At 60.9% G+C, this 15,254-nt stretch overlaps 1 protein-coding gene across 1 annotated transcript; it reads right to left on the bottom strand.

Annotated features, from left to right (window-relative positions):
- Window positions 1-8,027: 8,027 nt before the first annotated feature.
- LOC309450125 (disintegrin and metalloproteinase domain-containing protein 2-like) lies at window positions 8,028-15,240 on the bottom strand (the record flags this gene model as incomplete). Its single annotated transcript, XM_082072790.1, has 20 exons — window positions 15,118-15,240; window positions 14,994-15,049; window positions 14,556-14,617; window positions 14,272-14,350; window positions 14,074-14,150; window positions 13,779-13,968; window positions 13,301-13,366; window positions 12,970-13,041; window positions 12,619-12,782; window positions 12,283-12,364; window positions 12,062-12,198; window positions 11,743-11,929; window positions 11,280-11,369; window positions 10,876-11,074; window positions 10,065-10,173; window positions 9,574-9,757; window positions 9,181-9,261; window positions 8,634-8,751; window positions 8,403-8,553; window positions 8,028-8,169 (listed from the first exon to the last, which is right to left on the bottom strand). The coding sequence occupies exons 1-20, from the start codon at window positions 15,158-15,160 to the stop codon at window positions 8,028-8,030; spliced, it is 2,289 nt and encodes a 762-aa protein (XP_081928916.1). The 5' UTR covers window positions 15,161-15,240.
- Between the last annotated feature and the right edge of the window lie 14 nt (window positions 15,241-15,254).

Below are 15,254 nucleotides of genomic sequence, written 5' to 3'. Positions count from 1 at the left end.
CCCGGCTCCGCGTGTGGCTCCGGCTTGTCCGTGTCCAGCTCCGTGTCCGTGTCCAGCTCCGTGTCCGTGTCCGCCTCTGTGTTGGACTCCGTGTCCCGGCCGCCGCCGTCCTCCTCGGGCGCGGGGCTGCGCGGAGCCCCGGAGCGGCGCCTCAGCGCGGCCCTGCCCGCCCCGCTGTCCCCGCCCTGTCCCCGTGTCCCCTCCCGGCCCGGCCCTGCCCGCCCCGGTGTCCCCGCCGTGTCCCCGTGTCCCCTCCCGGCCCCGCCCGCCCGCGCTCGCTGCTGCACATCGCACAGGGGGAGCTGCGCCGCCGTCTTTCCTGGGACCCGCAGCTCCCCCTTATCCCGCTTTTCCCCTCTACAGTTTGTTTTCCCCAGGAATTAGCAAAGGAGAAGCCTCCTTCTTCCAGGTCTTGCACACAGGCAGCACTGGTGCCAGGAAACCCACCCTTGGGTTTGCTTCTCTTATGTTTGTATATTTTAGACATCTGTTTGCTAGTTTCTTCCCTTGAAGACCAACAAACAGGTCCCAGTTTACCAACAAACAGTTGCTGTTTCCCAACGCCACTTCCTGGCTCTGCCCGGCTTGTAAATCCCACTCACCAGCTTTTCCAGTAACTCCGTGCTCCCACTAGTGCCTGCCCATCTCCCCCCGGATGGAGGATCTGCACTAGGTAACTAATACCAGCTTACCCATCTGTTTCCTGTCCCCTCTTCGCGTTTTTCCACCGCCTCCGCTTGCAAATCACGACGCCGCTACAGGACAGAGTGAGGAGGAGGATGGCGAAGCCCAGCAGCAGCCCGTTCCTCAGCACGGCCAGGCGGGATCTTTTGGTGCCGTCACCTGGGGAGAGCAGCGCGGGTGGAGCTCCGGGCCAGGCTGGGCGATGCCACGGGCCGTCTGCTCAGCCGCCAGCCCGACCAGCGCGCTCGCGAGGCTGCGGGAACTGCCGGCTGGCAATGCCCCGGGCACCCGGAGCCCGGCTGCGGCACCCACCGGCACCTACCGCGAATAGAGGATCCCTGAGTCTTGCAGTAAGGCGGCTTCCAGCCCGGGTCACAGTGGCAGTTCTTCTCGTTATTGCAGACCTGCAAACGCCAGGGTGGGCAGAAAACACCCCTCATTGCAAAATCCTCACCCCACTATTGCCCGCACCCCTGCACCCCCATGCCATGGTCACAGCCAGCACCCATGACACCCGTGTGACAGGTCACAGCCAGCACCTGTGCCACCCGTGTGACAGGTCACAGCCAGCACCTGTGCCACCCGTGTGACAGGTCACAGCCAGCACCTGTGCCACCCGTGTGACAGGTCACAGCCAGCACCCGTGCCACCCGTGTCACAGGTCACAGCCAGCACCCGTGCCACCCGTGTGACAGGTCACAGCCAGCACCCGTGACACCTGTGTGACAGGTCACAGCCTGCATCCGTGCCACCCGTGTGACAGCCCTGCTCCGCCTGTCCCCATGTCCCCGCTCCGCTGTTCACCACACTGCCTCCCACACAGCGACACTGATCCTTTCCAACGCTATTTCAATTATGTGCAGTTAAATCCTCTCTAGACACTCTTTTTCCAGTTTTCTGCTCATCTAGACAAGCACACGCTCCACGCTCCTTTATCTCACTTATTTTTCACTTGGAATAGCAAGTAACTTGGGTAATCTCACGCAATTGCTCCCATGATGACGCGTTACTGCGCGATGATTCCAGCGCACAGCATTGCCCCGAATCACAGGCCCAGTGGTCCCCAGCCGAGCCCCCGCGGGATCTCGCCAGCACCGCTCTGTTCTGAGCAGCTTCCACCAGACCAGCACCGACTCGGCTGCGCCGCTGCACTTACTCCATGCCCGTTGCACTTTTCCTGCGCGTTGCAGTCGTACTTCAGGACCGAATGTGGGTGGCACGTGCCATTGATACAAACCTGAAAGACCAAAGGGACAAAAATCCTGCTGGGTGCTTTTTCATCACCCTTTACCATGCTTGCCATAACTCTACAAAGGATTCATAGCCTCAAAGAATGATTAAAAGTCGAAAGAGCTGGTAATAATTGCTAAAAACGTAAGTACAGACCACCTTAACTCACTGCAAAACAGCAACGACTTCTAGGGCTGTTACAGTCGTGATAATGAGATGCCATTTCCAGATGCTCGTGCACCATTTCTCACCTCTGCTGGACCACATTTCGTGCCGTCTTTCACCAGGAGAGGATCCGGCACCGTGGGGCCACGCATGAAATCGAAAGACACACACAGATGTTCTTGCACATGAGCGTAAATTACGGCACCCTTGACTCTTTTGAAGGGAATCCGATTCGGGTACGTACATACTAACTTTCCACACGCCAGATTCCTACAAGATTTGTTAGCACAACAAATTAGAGCGGTACGCACAGCACCTGGTGGATCGCGGTGCTGGACACGCTGAGGTGCAGAGCGCGGGAGGGCGATGCACACAAAAGGAAAACGGGACATTGCAGAAGAGTGGAATCCCTGACAGCAGGGAGGAGCCGCGCTGAGAACCACCAGACGTCAGACACGCAGCCGGGTGTGCGCTCAGGTTCCTCTGCAACACCGTTCAGTGAGCGCCTGGAGCCAACACGGCAGCTCAATTCCACCCAGCAAAAGGAATACATACCCAAGGCAGCCTTCTCAAAGTTATTACTTTGCAGCCACAGTAAAAGGAAGCACAAATCAAATATATATTCCCAATTCAACACTTTGCATTCCCATGAAACCTACGGCCAGGAACAGGGCTTGTAGCCGCTCTTCGGGTGGTTGCCACAGTGCCCGAACCTGTCCTGCTGACTGTTGACCTCTTCGTAACAGGCCGAAGGAGCATTTTTTGCACCTGCAGGTTTAGGAGAGAGGGCGAGCGCGCACCGTGCGGATCCCGCCGTCTGCCCCGCGCCAGCCCCGCAGCTCCGGGTTTGCGCTGGTGCCACCAGCGGCACCGGTTACCTCTCCCGTAGAGCCGCTGGCACTGCAGGTCGGGCGAGCGGCAGCGGCCCTTGTAGCAGTAGCCGGTGCCGCGCGCGCAGTCGTGCCCGTCCTGCACGTACAGGTCGGGCGGGCAGGACGCGGAGGAGCCGTCGCAGAGCTCGGGCAGGTCGCACTGCGCGTCGGCGGGCGGGCGGCACGGAGCGTCCTGGCGCTTGAGCTGGGGGCACAACGGGCTCTGCTCGGCACCCCTGCCCGGACACCCCTCCCCAGGGACGTTCCTCCTCACGGGGACCCCGGAGCTGAGCCGGAAAACCCTTCCCCGGGATCCGCTCCCATTGCCCAGCGGGAAGCTTGTCCATTCTTCATGTTATTTCCCCAAAAATAAGTAATGATCTTGTGATAATCATAAAAATGTGCCTTACCTGACATTTATCACAACACAACCCAGAGGAGACAAAGTGCAGTACAAATATCGTTAAGATTTTTTGGAGATGCCCGTCTGAGCAAAACCAGAGAGCTGGTTGGTGGTGCTGGTACAGAAACGGCTGCTGCTCCAAGGCTGACAAATGGCCTCAAGCTCTGACAGTGCTGAACACAGCCTACCTGGCACTTGTCACAGCATAGTCCCACGGAGCACTTCACTCCCGGTTTGAACGTGCACTGGGGAGTACAGCAGTTGTCTAACAGACAGCTCTGCAAACACCGGGAGTCACTGTTTGCTGCAGGATGACTGAGCCCCGTCCTCGCTCCAAACAGCGCTCGGAGGGGCCGGGAGATGAGCGGAACGCTGCAGGTGTGCTGTACGCAGCCCGGGACAGCGGCGCCCACCTCGGCCGTGCCGCAGTCGCACTGCTCGCCCGGCTCCACCACGCCGTTGCCGCAGACGGTGGCTCCGCGGTAGGAGAGCTGGGGCAGAACCTGCCTGATGAACGGGCAGTCCCTGTTGTGCCTCAGGAACCGCGCAAAGTCCGCCACGCTGCAGCTGCTAAAGGCTTTTGCCCCACTGGAATGTCTAAAACAAAGCGATTATCCGTGTGCACGGGCAGACACCTGCTCGCGTTCAGTCTCTCACCCCGCTGCCGGGGTCCCGTCTCCCCTCCTGCCCCATCCATCGCGCCCCGACCACTCACAGCGCCTGGGGGCTCATGACGCAGACGGGCGCGGGGCAGCGACATGCCGGGGACCTGTCGTAGCCGATGCCCAGGCTGCGCCCCAGCATCTGCGCCAGCAGGACGGAGAAGGACTCCAGCGTCACGGCGCCCTGGAGCTGCAGGAGGAGAGAGCGGGATGTCCGGCCGCTGTCCCCGCGGTGACCCCAGCAGGGGTGGGACACGGGCGTCACCGTCCCTGTCACCGTACCACGGCCACCGCGCCGGACGCCTCCCTCCAACACGCCTGTCCCGGCACCATCGCACCCACGAACGCCGCTTGCTGCCGGTACCTGGAGCGCAGGGGACGCCCGTCGCTGCCCGCCCGGCCAGCTCGGGATGTCGCGCGTGTTTGCAACACCGCGCCGCAATGCCACTTGATTTTCACAAGAGGCACCACGCTCACACCACGTCTGTGGCTCAAAGGAGGGTGAGTCTGAGCAGGCTGCTACTGTCTGCTCTTAAACAACGCTGGCGATTCGTTCTTACAGGAGCAGGTATGGCATTTCGTGCGGCTTCACAAAGTGGCTGGTCCTCTTCCACTTCAGCAGCCACGCCAGCGCTTCTTGTCCAGCCGCCATGGCCTTGAACGTGCTGTTGTCCATCCAGACCCCCATGGAGGACAGCGTCACCGTCAGATTGAGATACCTGAACATCTGGACGTTTAAGGAGAGAAGTGGCTGTTCCCATGTGCTTCATTTCAAGTGCCGTTTAACTGTTTGTTCTTATTAGCACAAAACAAACATCTAAATCAGGAAAGACTTACGCTGTTGAGCAAGCTGGAGACCTGAGCTATCTTCTGCGTCACAACATAGTCATCCTCCCCCAGGTGCTCGTACTGAAAGACGACACGAGGTTGTCTCTCGCGCGTTCGGGATGCTGAGGACGCGGGGCAGCTGCCGCCACCGACACGCGCCCGCGGCACAGACAGCGGGACCACGCGCACACCGCGGTGAAGCTTCGGCACAGCGAGGGCAGAGAAAACCAACAGAACGGGAACTGAGGGGCGCAGACTTACCAACGCCCTTTCCAAAATGATGTGGAGCGCCAGCTCTCTCTGGAACTTGGGCACTGGCTGGAAAAAAATCTTCACCATTAATAATTAATTTCTCCATTTCAGTCATGAAGCGTAAGAAGTGCTGACTTGTCTGGGCCAACTCTGGGACACCCACACGAACCCCGTGGCTGAAGCAGCCACCACGTTGCTGCCAAGCGTCTGCAAGCTGGAGGGAGAAATACCTCGGCTTTCACAGACCCGTCAGCAACTCCCGGAGCCCTTGCGGTGCCTCTTGTAGGCACTAGATGGGCAACAACCCCCGCGACACCCCATCGCGACACCGGCACTCCTTCTAGGAGCTTTCTGCGTGACCGGACCCCTCCTCGTGTGACAGGGACATCAGCACCACCGCGAGAACCAACGCCAACTCACTTCGTCATCTCCGTAAGATTCGTCCACCTCCTCCGTCGCCAGCCCCACCGGGTCCCTGTCGGGGTGGCTGCTGCCAAGGGCGGCATTTGCCACGTTCTCGTCCCTCACCTGATACACGAAGTGCTCGAACACGGGAGACTGACCCAGGGGCTCGATGCCGTAGGTGACGTTCTCAAACTGCAGCAATCCCCTGCCCGCGGGACGGCACCGGCCGTTTGCCACCGGGCGAGTGCGGCAGCGCCCGGCGGCACCAACGGCAGCGCGGGGGGTCGGTTGGTACCTGAGCCCCGAGCAGACGCTGAGGGTCACGGTGGAGCTGGGGACGCCCTCGATGTACCCCTGGTAGTAGCAGCCGCCCTGCACCGCGACAGAGGACAAGGAGCCCCTTCCGTGGCCGGGAAGGTGACTCCAGTAGGTGACAGCACAACAAGGATTTTGTGGACAATCTCTTTGGCCCAAGTAATTACAAACAAACCCCAGTGCAAGGATGCGGCATCCTCACGACAGGGAACTGCCCGGGGCTGAGCTGCACCGCCGGGGCGGTGACTCTTCTGGTCCCTCCGCAGGACGTGGAGCCACGGTCAGGATTACAAGCTTTGAACTGAGCAAGCTCAGCGACTCCAAAAACCTTCACAAATGTGAATCTGACCATGCATTTGCAAGGAAAACTTTTTGTTTCACCCCAGCACTCCCTGCCCTGATTAGGATGCAAAACTGTGGAGAGAGGGCAAGCACCGATCCCCCGGAATAACCACCGACATCCCCAAAACACCCAGCACAGGCTGCCCCAGAACAGCAGCACCAGGTGGGCCTGCGTTACCTTGATATTGGGCGAGTTGGAGCGCAAGGATCCCTTCTCGTCATATGAGTAAACCTTGAAATCATTGGATAAAAAGAATCTGGAACAGGAAAACAATAAGATCCACTGGAAATGCTCTGTAATCCATTTAGAGTTTCTTGAGCTTATTCCAGGTCATGCAGCCTGCACCATTGCACTGGCAGATCCAGAACCCCACGGCACTCGTGCGCATCGCCTGCGGACTTACGGATCACCCGCAGACAGGGATCGCCCGCGGACAGGGATCACCCGCGGGCAGGGATCTCTCTGCAGGCAGGGATCTCTCTGCAGGCAGGGGTCGCCCGCAGCCCCGTCCCAGCACTCACTGCTGCCGCAGGCGGATGGTGTACGGCTTCCCCTCTATGCTGAGGATGTAGGACACCGTGTCCTTCTGAATGCAAAAGGCAGAGAAAGGGAGAATCAGGAGCACTGACCCCGCAGAACCGCGCTCTGGGGCAGCTGCAAACCCGGTCACAGCCGCTGCCGTGCAGCACACCCCGCGTGTACAGCCGCACAAACACCAGATAACTTGGCTATTGCGTACCGTCTGTCCGGCTGTACTGGAGAGCACCCTCTGCGGAACCGTGATGTGCAGCAGCATCTGCGAATCTAGAGAAAGGATTTGTTCTTACTTGTAATCACAGATTATCACCCCCGGCTGTGCCCATCAGCCACACCAGAACTACATACACGTGTGGCAGACACCTCTGCAGCCACGCGGACAGACGCCCTCCCTGCCTGCAGAGGGTTAGCAGCTCTACTTTCCCCCCTGCTATCACTCACCCACACTTTGTTTTAAAGTGCACGCTTGCATAAAAAACCCCAAATCACCTCCTGCTGCTGGATCAGAGTCCAGGAGCACGAGCACTGAGTGATGGGAACATGAGAACAAGCTCCAGCTGGACAAACCCACCTCGCATCAGGACCAGAAATGGGCTGGAGGAGCCAGTCACCCCCACACATCCGCAACCCCGCGGTGAACGTCCACGACACCCGCACCGTCCCTGCGGGCATCAGTGTCCCGCGGTGCAGACCCCGACATCACGCAGCTCCGCACGCTCAGCAGGCGGACGAACCCACCCACCGCAACGCCCCCGCACAGACAAAGGTGTTAGCAGCGGCTGCGGCCCCTCGGCCCCGGGAACGGGGCTTAACGGTTCTCAAAAGCACAAACGCAGCCAGCGCAGAACCCTCCCGGCTTCTCCCGCGGGAGCGGGGCTGTGCTGGGAGGACGGTCCGGCCCCGCGTGTCCCCGCCCGGCGGGACGGACAGTTCGCCGTCCCAGGACAGCCGGGTCCTACAGCAGGAACCCCGGGCCGCTGCCCCCCGGGCTGTCACCAGCCACCGCACCGCGCTCGGGCCCTGGGTGAGCTGCTGCCACTGGCCACGACGTCAGCTTCCAGCACATGACGTCAGTTTCCAGGACGTGACATCACTCCCCAGCCGGTGTCCCTTCGCACGGGAGGGCTGGGGGCTCTGTCCCCCGGGGCTGCAGCGCAGGCGGGATGGGGGGAGGCGGCGGGGGCAGCGGGGGGAGCGGGGGCCCGGGCAGCCGGTGTGACTCACGCAGCAGCCCCAGCAGCGCCGCCAGCAGCGCCAGGCGCGGCCCCATCGGCGCGGCCGGTAACGGCCCCGCACACACACCGGACACGCGGCTGCGCCCAACGCCTTTATTAGCGCCCGCGGGGCGGCCCCGGGACCGGCCCCGCGTCCTCCTCCGGCCCCGCGTCCCGCTCCGGCCCCGCCTCGGGGTCCGGCTCCCGGCCCGGCTCCAGCTCCGGCTCCGAGCAGGCGCTGTCCTCCTCGGCGGTGGAGCTGCGGGGACACGGAGCGGTGCCTCAGCCCCGGGGCTCACCGTATATCCCCCCAGAATCCCCCCATCCCTGGGGATCACACCTCGTGCCCCCCGGGATCACCCTCAGCCCTGCTGAATCTCCTCATTCCCCCCCGGCATCACCTCAGCCCCGGGGATCACCGCGTCCCCATCCCGTGTCCCCGCCCCGTGCCCCCCGGCCCCCAGGAGCCTGCGGCAGGGGGTCCCCACTCACCCCTCGCTGCTGGGGGGCTGCCGGCCGGAGCACCAGCCCAGCCGCTGCATGACGATGCAGACGGCCCCGACGAGGAGGAGCAGGAGGGTGCAGGAGCCCAGCAGCATCCAGGTCAGCGACATCTCCCCCAGCGCTTCCTGCTCGTCGACACCTGGCGGGGGACGGGGCTGCCACCCCCTGCCTGTGCCAGGGACCCCAGCCCGGCACCTGCCCCCGCGCCGCGGTACTGACCCTTGTCCAGCCCGGGGATGCTGCTGTCGATGCTGCCCCCCTGGGGCGCTCCCCACTGCCGGCAGTCGGGGGGCTTCCAGCCGGGCTGGCAGTGGCAGTGCTTCTTGTTGTTGCACACCTGGAAAGCCCAGGGCGGGTGCCAAAAATTGGCAATGAATTCATGCAACGATTCTGCTGTCCAGACCAGCATCGGCCTCGCTGCCACCGGTCAGGCTGGGACAAGGCTACGCGCACCGACAGGCATTTGGGCAATTCAGGGAGCATATCGGACAAGAGACACACCACGAAGCGTGGGCTCTCATAGCCTTGAGGCGTTGAACACGCATGGAACACGCTCCTTTTTTCCCCCTCCATAAACCAAACAAACCACCAAATTCTCCGCTTTGGTGACTAAAGCCCCACTACATTTTGATAGGGGCTTTAGGACCATGTACTCGCTGACAAGGTCAGGATTTTGTGCGGTATGAGCCCCGAGCGGGTCTGTGAGCAGGTCCCACAGCAGCCCGTCCCCACGGAGCCACCCGCCCAGTGACGCGCGGTGACTTACGCCGTGGCCGTGACACTTGGTTTTGCTGTCACAGTCGTAGCCCAGGACCGCATGCGGGTGACAAGTGTTGTTGATACACACCTAGAAAAACCAGAGCAGTTCCAGCTCAGCGGTTTCACCGTCTCAGCCCACCAGACCTGTGTCCCCAAAGGAGTCAAAGTGTGCTACTACACCTCTGAAAGAGCAACAGCCGTGCTTTGGAAAAGCTACGGTTACCTCGGGGTTGTCTAATGTGGACACCGTGCAAACCTTTAATGTCATGTTTGTGTGTTTCAACAGTGTTTGGGAATATCAAGTACACTCACACTGCAAAGAAGCAAGAATTTCCTGAAACCTTGCTAACAATTACAATTCATACCTGGCATTTTAGATGATTATCAAATGTTTTCTTACCTTTTCAATACCACACTTTGTACCTGGTGGAATCACAAGAGGATCCAGCCTTGTTGGTGCATAGAAATAATCCAAAGAGACACATAAATCCTTGTTCACTTGGGCATAGCTGACAGCAGCCGCCTGCGATGTAAACGGGGAGCTGTACGGGTACGTGCAGATTAACTTTCCACACCTGAGATTCCTGTAAAAGCCATTTGCAGAGGACGTGTATCACACACACACATACTCATATACATATATATATGCTACCTGATAAACACTAGAAACATTAAAGAGCACAGCGCAAATCTGGAGCATCGCATGACAAGAAAAGCGAGCAAGGCTGGGAAGTCCAAGAGAGGAGCCGTGATGTGAGACAACGCGCTACGAACAAGAACAACCCCGTAGCGTTCACTGCTCGCGGATCTCAGCACCGAGCGCTCCCGGTGCCCCCCGCCCGTGAAGCCCCGTTACACACCCGACTGAGGGGAGCCCTCTCCTGGGCGTACCTCCACAGACACCGCTTGAAGCCTATTCGGGGCTGGTACCCGCAGTGTCCAAACCTGTCCCGCTGGCTGTTGAACTCCTCATAACAAGCAATGGGAGCGCTCCTTGAAGCTGCGAGTTTAGCAGTAATATTTGTTATCACTTAAAGGAACACAAAGGGACATACTATGGTATCTAATAACTGCTTAACTTTTCATCCCGTTCACAGCCGAACATGGATGCTGTTCGCTAATTAGAGAAAACACCTGTCCCTGAACTGGCAAACCCGCATCAGTCCTGACCTCCAGAAAACAGGACTAGTGAGGAGCCGGTGAGCTCCCCGGTTGACTTCACTCACAGGTCATGATTCGTCCTTTTTTTGTTGCTGTTTCTGTTGTTATCGGTGAATAATTGACGGAGCTACGTGCTACTGAAGTGCATATTAACCAGATTGAAAACAGCTGGAAACGCTTCCTAGAGCCGTGTCCTCCGTGGGTGCCCCCGCCGCCCCACCCTCCCGTGGGTCCCGCCCCCAGGCAGCGCGGCCCCCGCTCCCCGCCTGTCCCCGGCTGCGGGGACACGCCCACGTCACACACGGGCAAGTGCCGCCGCTGAGCCCCCCCGCCTCAACGGGGCTGCGCACGGGGTTCGGGCGCACGGGGAAGCGCCAGAAACAAGTTGCCAACCAACCACAAACCCCATTGCCACCGAAACCGGGAGAAAAAGTCACAGCGAGACCGAGCCGAGGTCGGGACCTTAAAGAGTAAAGACACAAACTGCGCATCACTGCTGCTGCGGCCGCCGCCCCCCGGCAGCACCGGCGGCACCGGTTACCTCTCCCGTAGAGCTGCTGGCACTGCAGGTCGGGCGAGCGGCAGCGGCCCTTGTAGCAGTAGCCGGTGCCGCGCGCGCAGTCGTGCCCGTCCTGCACGTACAGGTCGGGCGGGCAGGACGCGGAGGAGCCGTCGCAGAGCTCGGGCAGGTCGCACTGCGCGTCGGCGGGCGGGCGGCACGGAGCGTCCTGGCGCTTGAGCTGGGGGCGCAACGGGCTCTGCTCGGCACCCCTGCCCGGACACCCCTCCCCAGGGACGTTCCTCCTCACGGGGACCCCGGAGCTGAGCCGGAAAACCCTTCCCCGGGAACCGCTGCCATTGCCCAGCGGGACGCTTGTCCATTCTTCATGTTATTTCCCCAAAAATAAGTAATGATCTTGTGATAATCATAAAAATGTGCCTTACCTGACATTTATCACAACACAGCCCAGAGGAACACTGCACTCCTGGCTGGAACCGACATCTTCTAGTACAGCAATTATCCTTCAAGCATGCCTGAGGAACATTGCAAGACCACATTATTCTACTTGTTCCCCTTGAGCTTTTTACTGTCAGAGGTTGTCCCCTTGCTCCTCAACCCCAGCACGTTACACTCGGGCACTGTCTCACAGAGTAACGTGGGCAAAGCTGCCGTGAGGTGGATGCCAACACAGAAACCACCTACAACCGGACACAATCCTTGGGCCGGTCGCTACTTCACCTGCGCCCGTAGCCCGAGGGCTCACGCCTCTGAATGTACAGACGGCACAGATGTACAGATGGCACAGACGTACAGATGGCACAGACATACAGACGGCACAGACGTACAGACGGCACAGACGCACAGACGGCACAGACATGGTGCTCAGCGCGGCGCCCACGCACGCACCCGGTTGCGGCCGCAGTCGCACTGCTCGCCGCGCTCCACCACGCCGTTGCCGCAGACGGGCGCTCGCCGGTAGGACAGCCCGGTCAGGCGGGGCCGGGTGAACAGGCAGGCGCCCCCGCTGTGCTTCAGGAAGATCTCGAACTCGCTGATGCTGCAGGAGCTGAAGGCTTTTGCCCCACTGAAAAAGCTGAAACAAAGCCGTTACCCGTACTTGTCTGTGTTACATCTGCCCCGCTCACCCTCAAGATCTCTGCGCCACGCAGGGATTTGTTCAGGCGCTGGCACATGTGCAGCGGTCCCCGGGTGTTTTCAGACTCACAGCGCCGTGGGGGTCATGATGCAGATGGGCGCAGGGCAGCGGCACCTCGCGGAGTGGTCGTAGGCCATGCCCAGGCTGCGCCCCAGCATCTGCGCCAGCAGGACGGAGAAGGACTCCAGCGTCACGGCGCCCTGGAGCTGCAGGAGAGAGCGGGGCGGTCCGGCTGCTGTCCCCACGGTGACCCCAGCACGGGTGGGACACGGGCGTCACTGTCACCGTACCACGGCCACGGCGCCGGCCGCCTCCCGCTGGCACGCGCCTCCCGGAGTGGCTGAGCCCTCGAGCGCCGCCTGGTCCCGGTACCTGGAACACACGCGCGGAGCCACCGGCTGCCGGGACGGGCGGCACAATCGGCCACCGTCCGTCACCACCGAGAGGCGGCTGGGAGGTGTGTCCGCACAAAATACTTCCAGAATAGTAAGGAATTGGGTCATATGTAAGAAATAGTTTTCTTTTTAATAAAACATGCCTTATGGGAAGCTTTATACTTCAACCTACATTGGTTTAACTGATTTCTACCACGTAACCTTTAATGAGTAAGGAAGTGTTGATCTTACACTAACAGATAAGCGATGTCGTATGACAGCACAGTGAGATGTGACTGTTTCCACCGTAAAAATCGCCCCAGAAGTTCTCGTGCTTCCCCTTCCGTCGGTATTTTGTTCTCCGTCCACAGCTCCAGGGAGGACAGCACGACGGTGACGTTGAGGGGACTGAACATCTGAAAGCGCAACAGGGGGAACCCTCTCGCACACCCCGAGCGCAGTTACAGCTCCGGGCACTCAGCGCCACCGTCAGCCGCTGAGCTACCCCCGCACCGCACAGCCGGCACCGGGAGGGCAGCGGTCCAGGAGGCCTTAGAACGCGGGGCTGTGGCTGCCCCGGGGCGAACAAACAACAGAACTTACATTGTTGACTAAATTGAAGACCTGGATTATCTTCTGTGTTGCAGCATTGGCGTCTGAACCCATATGGTTATACTGAAAAACAACCCACGAGGACACAAACGTGGACAAGGCGTTTACCAGGATGGAACAGCACATCGCTGAAACGCTGAAAGGATTGCCAGCACCCAGCCCGGTAACGTGGGCTGAGAATCCTCCTTTCTTTCTTAAAATCCATAGTACATGTAACTTTTCCAAAGGGAAAACAAACGCATTGAAAAGCCGGGAAATGGCACCATTTCTGTGCCCACAGAAGTCGGGCAAAACGAGGAGGAAACGAGTGGCACAAACTTACCAAAGCCTTGTCCAAAACCACGTACACCTTGAAGAACTTGGGAGCTCGTGCTTCAGCTGGGAGCGGCTGCGAAAGAAAACGGTCCCCAGTGCTGCTCGGTTCTGTTTCTACAGGCACCGCATTCCCCAGGTTTGCTGCGCTGCTCCAGCGCCGTTCAGGAGCGACTCTGGGACGCCGCCCTCAAACCAGCACGAGGTAGGAACTGGTACAACCCAGCACAAGGTAGGAACTGGTACAACCCAGCACGAGGTAGGAACTGGTACAACGGAGCAACTTCTGACTTTTTCAGCAGCTGCTCTAATGCCTCCCGTTGGGAATTAAATGAGCAACGATCCCCGCGACACAATGTCACAAGCCCCAGCACTGCCAAACAGCCCCATCTCTGTCCAGACAGACACCGGCCAAGGCTTCTGCGGGATCGGGCCCGTCCTCGTGTGACAGGGACACCGGCAGCACCGCGAGAGCCGGCGCCGCTCACCTGGACGTACGGCAGCGCCTGGACCATCTCCTCGGCGCTCAGCTCGCCCGGGTCCCTCTCGGGGTGGCTGTTGGCAAAGGCGGAACCCACCGTGTTCTCGTCCCTCATTCGGTACACGAAGTGCTCGAACGTGGGGGAGTACCCCAGGGGCTCGATGCCGTAGGTGACGTTCTCAAACTGCAGCAAGCCCCTGCCCGCGGGACGGCACCGGCCGTTCGGCACCGGCCGTTTGCCACCGGGCAAGCGCGGCAGCGCCCGGCGGCACCAACGGCAGCGCGGGGGGGGCGGTTGGTACCTGAGCCCCGAGCAGACGCTGAGGGTCACGGTGGAGCTGGGGACGCCCTCGATGTACCCCTGGTAGTAGCAGCCGCCCTGCACCGCGACAGAGGACAAGGAGCCCCTTCCGTGGCCCCCACCCGACACCCCAACACGTGCGCTGGGCAGCAGAAACACACTGCAACGCTGACGAAAACCCAGAGCAATCCGGGGTTACCTTGATACGGGGTGAACCAGCGTGCAAAGGCCCCTTCTCATTAGACAGGTAAATCCTGAAATCATCAGACAGAAAGACGCTACAAAAGAAAGGCGTTAGATGAGGCACTTAGAGCGGCTCCTCTTACCCGGCTTCTTCGGGTCCTGCCGCCTGCGCCGCGGCACCGCAGACCCAGAACCGGCGGCACCAGGGATCGCGGGCACAACGACCCCGAACCCTCCGCCACGTGCACCCAGAGCTCAGCCCAGCGCCCGGGACGGGGCACCGCGAGCCGACTGACTCACCGCTGCCGCAGGCGGACGGTGTACGGCCTCCCCTCTATGTCGAGGATGTAGGACAACGCGTCCTTGTGCGCGCAGGATGGGGGAGAAAGGGAGATTCAGAACACCGACTTCAGAAGAACGTGCTCCGGGGACAAGTGGAAACGCGGAGGCCGAGCATGAGGGCTCGGTGCTTCCCAAGGGCAGGGGCGGCCTCGGCGGTGCCAGCACCCGCTGCCCCATTACAGCCCCAGTGCACCTGTGCCCCCAGCACGCCTGTGCCCCCAGCGCACCTGTGCCCCCCAGCGCACCTGTGCCCCCAGTGCGCCTGTGCCCCCAGCGCACCTGTGCCCCCAGCGCACCTGTGCCCCCCAGCGCACCTGTGCCCCCAGTGCGCCTGTGCCCCCAGCGCACCTGTGCCCCCAGTGCACCTGTGCCCCCAGCAGCCCCCAGCCCCCGTACCGTGGTGTTTCCGGGCAGCAGCCGCGGGACCACGCGCTGGGGCAGCACCGGGGAGCCTGCAGAGAGACCCGGCGTGCTGAGCCCAGGGAGCGGGGCGCGGGGCCCCCGGGACCCCCGCACTCACACAGCAGCAGCGCCAGCAGCAGCAGCGCCCGGCGCGGCCCCATCGCCCGTTTAACAGCCCCGCCACCCGTTTAACGGCCCCGTCGCCCCATTTAACGGCCCCACCGCACGTTTAACAGCCCCGCCCGCCCGGGAAAG

Source organism: Streptopelia decaocto (assembly GCF_964273445.1).
Source record: "Streptopelia decaocto genome assembly, chromosome: 25".
Classification (NCBI taxonomy): domain Eukaryota; kingdom Metazoa; phylum Chordata; class Aves; order Columbiformes; family Columbidae; genus Streptopelia; species Streptopelia decaocto.
Note: the sequence above shows the minus strand (reverse complement) of the source record. Positions and strands in the feature narration are given on the sequence as shown.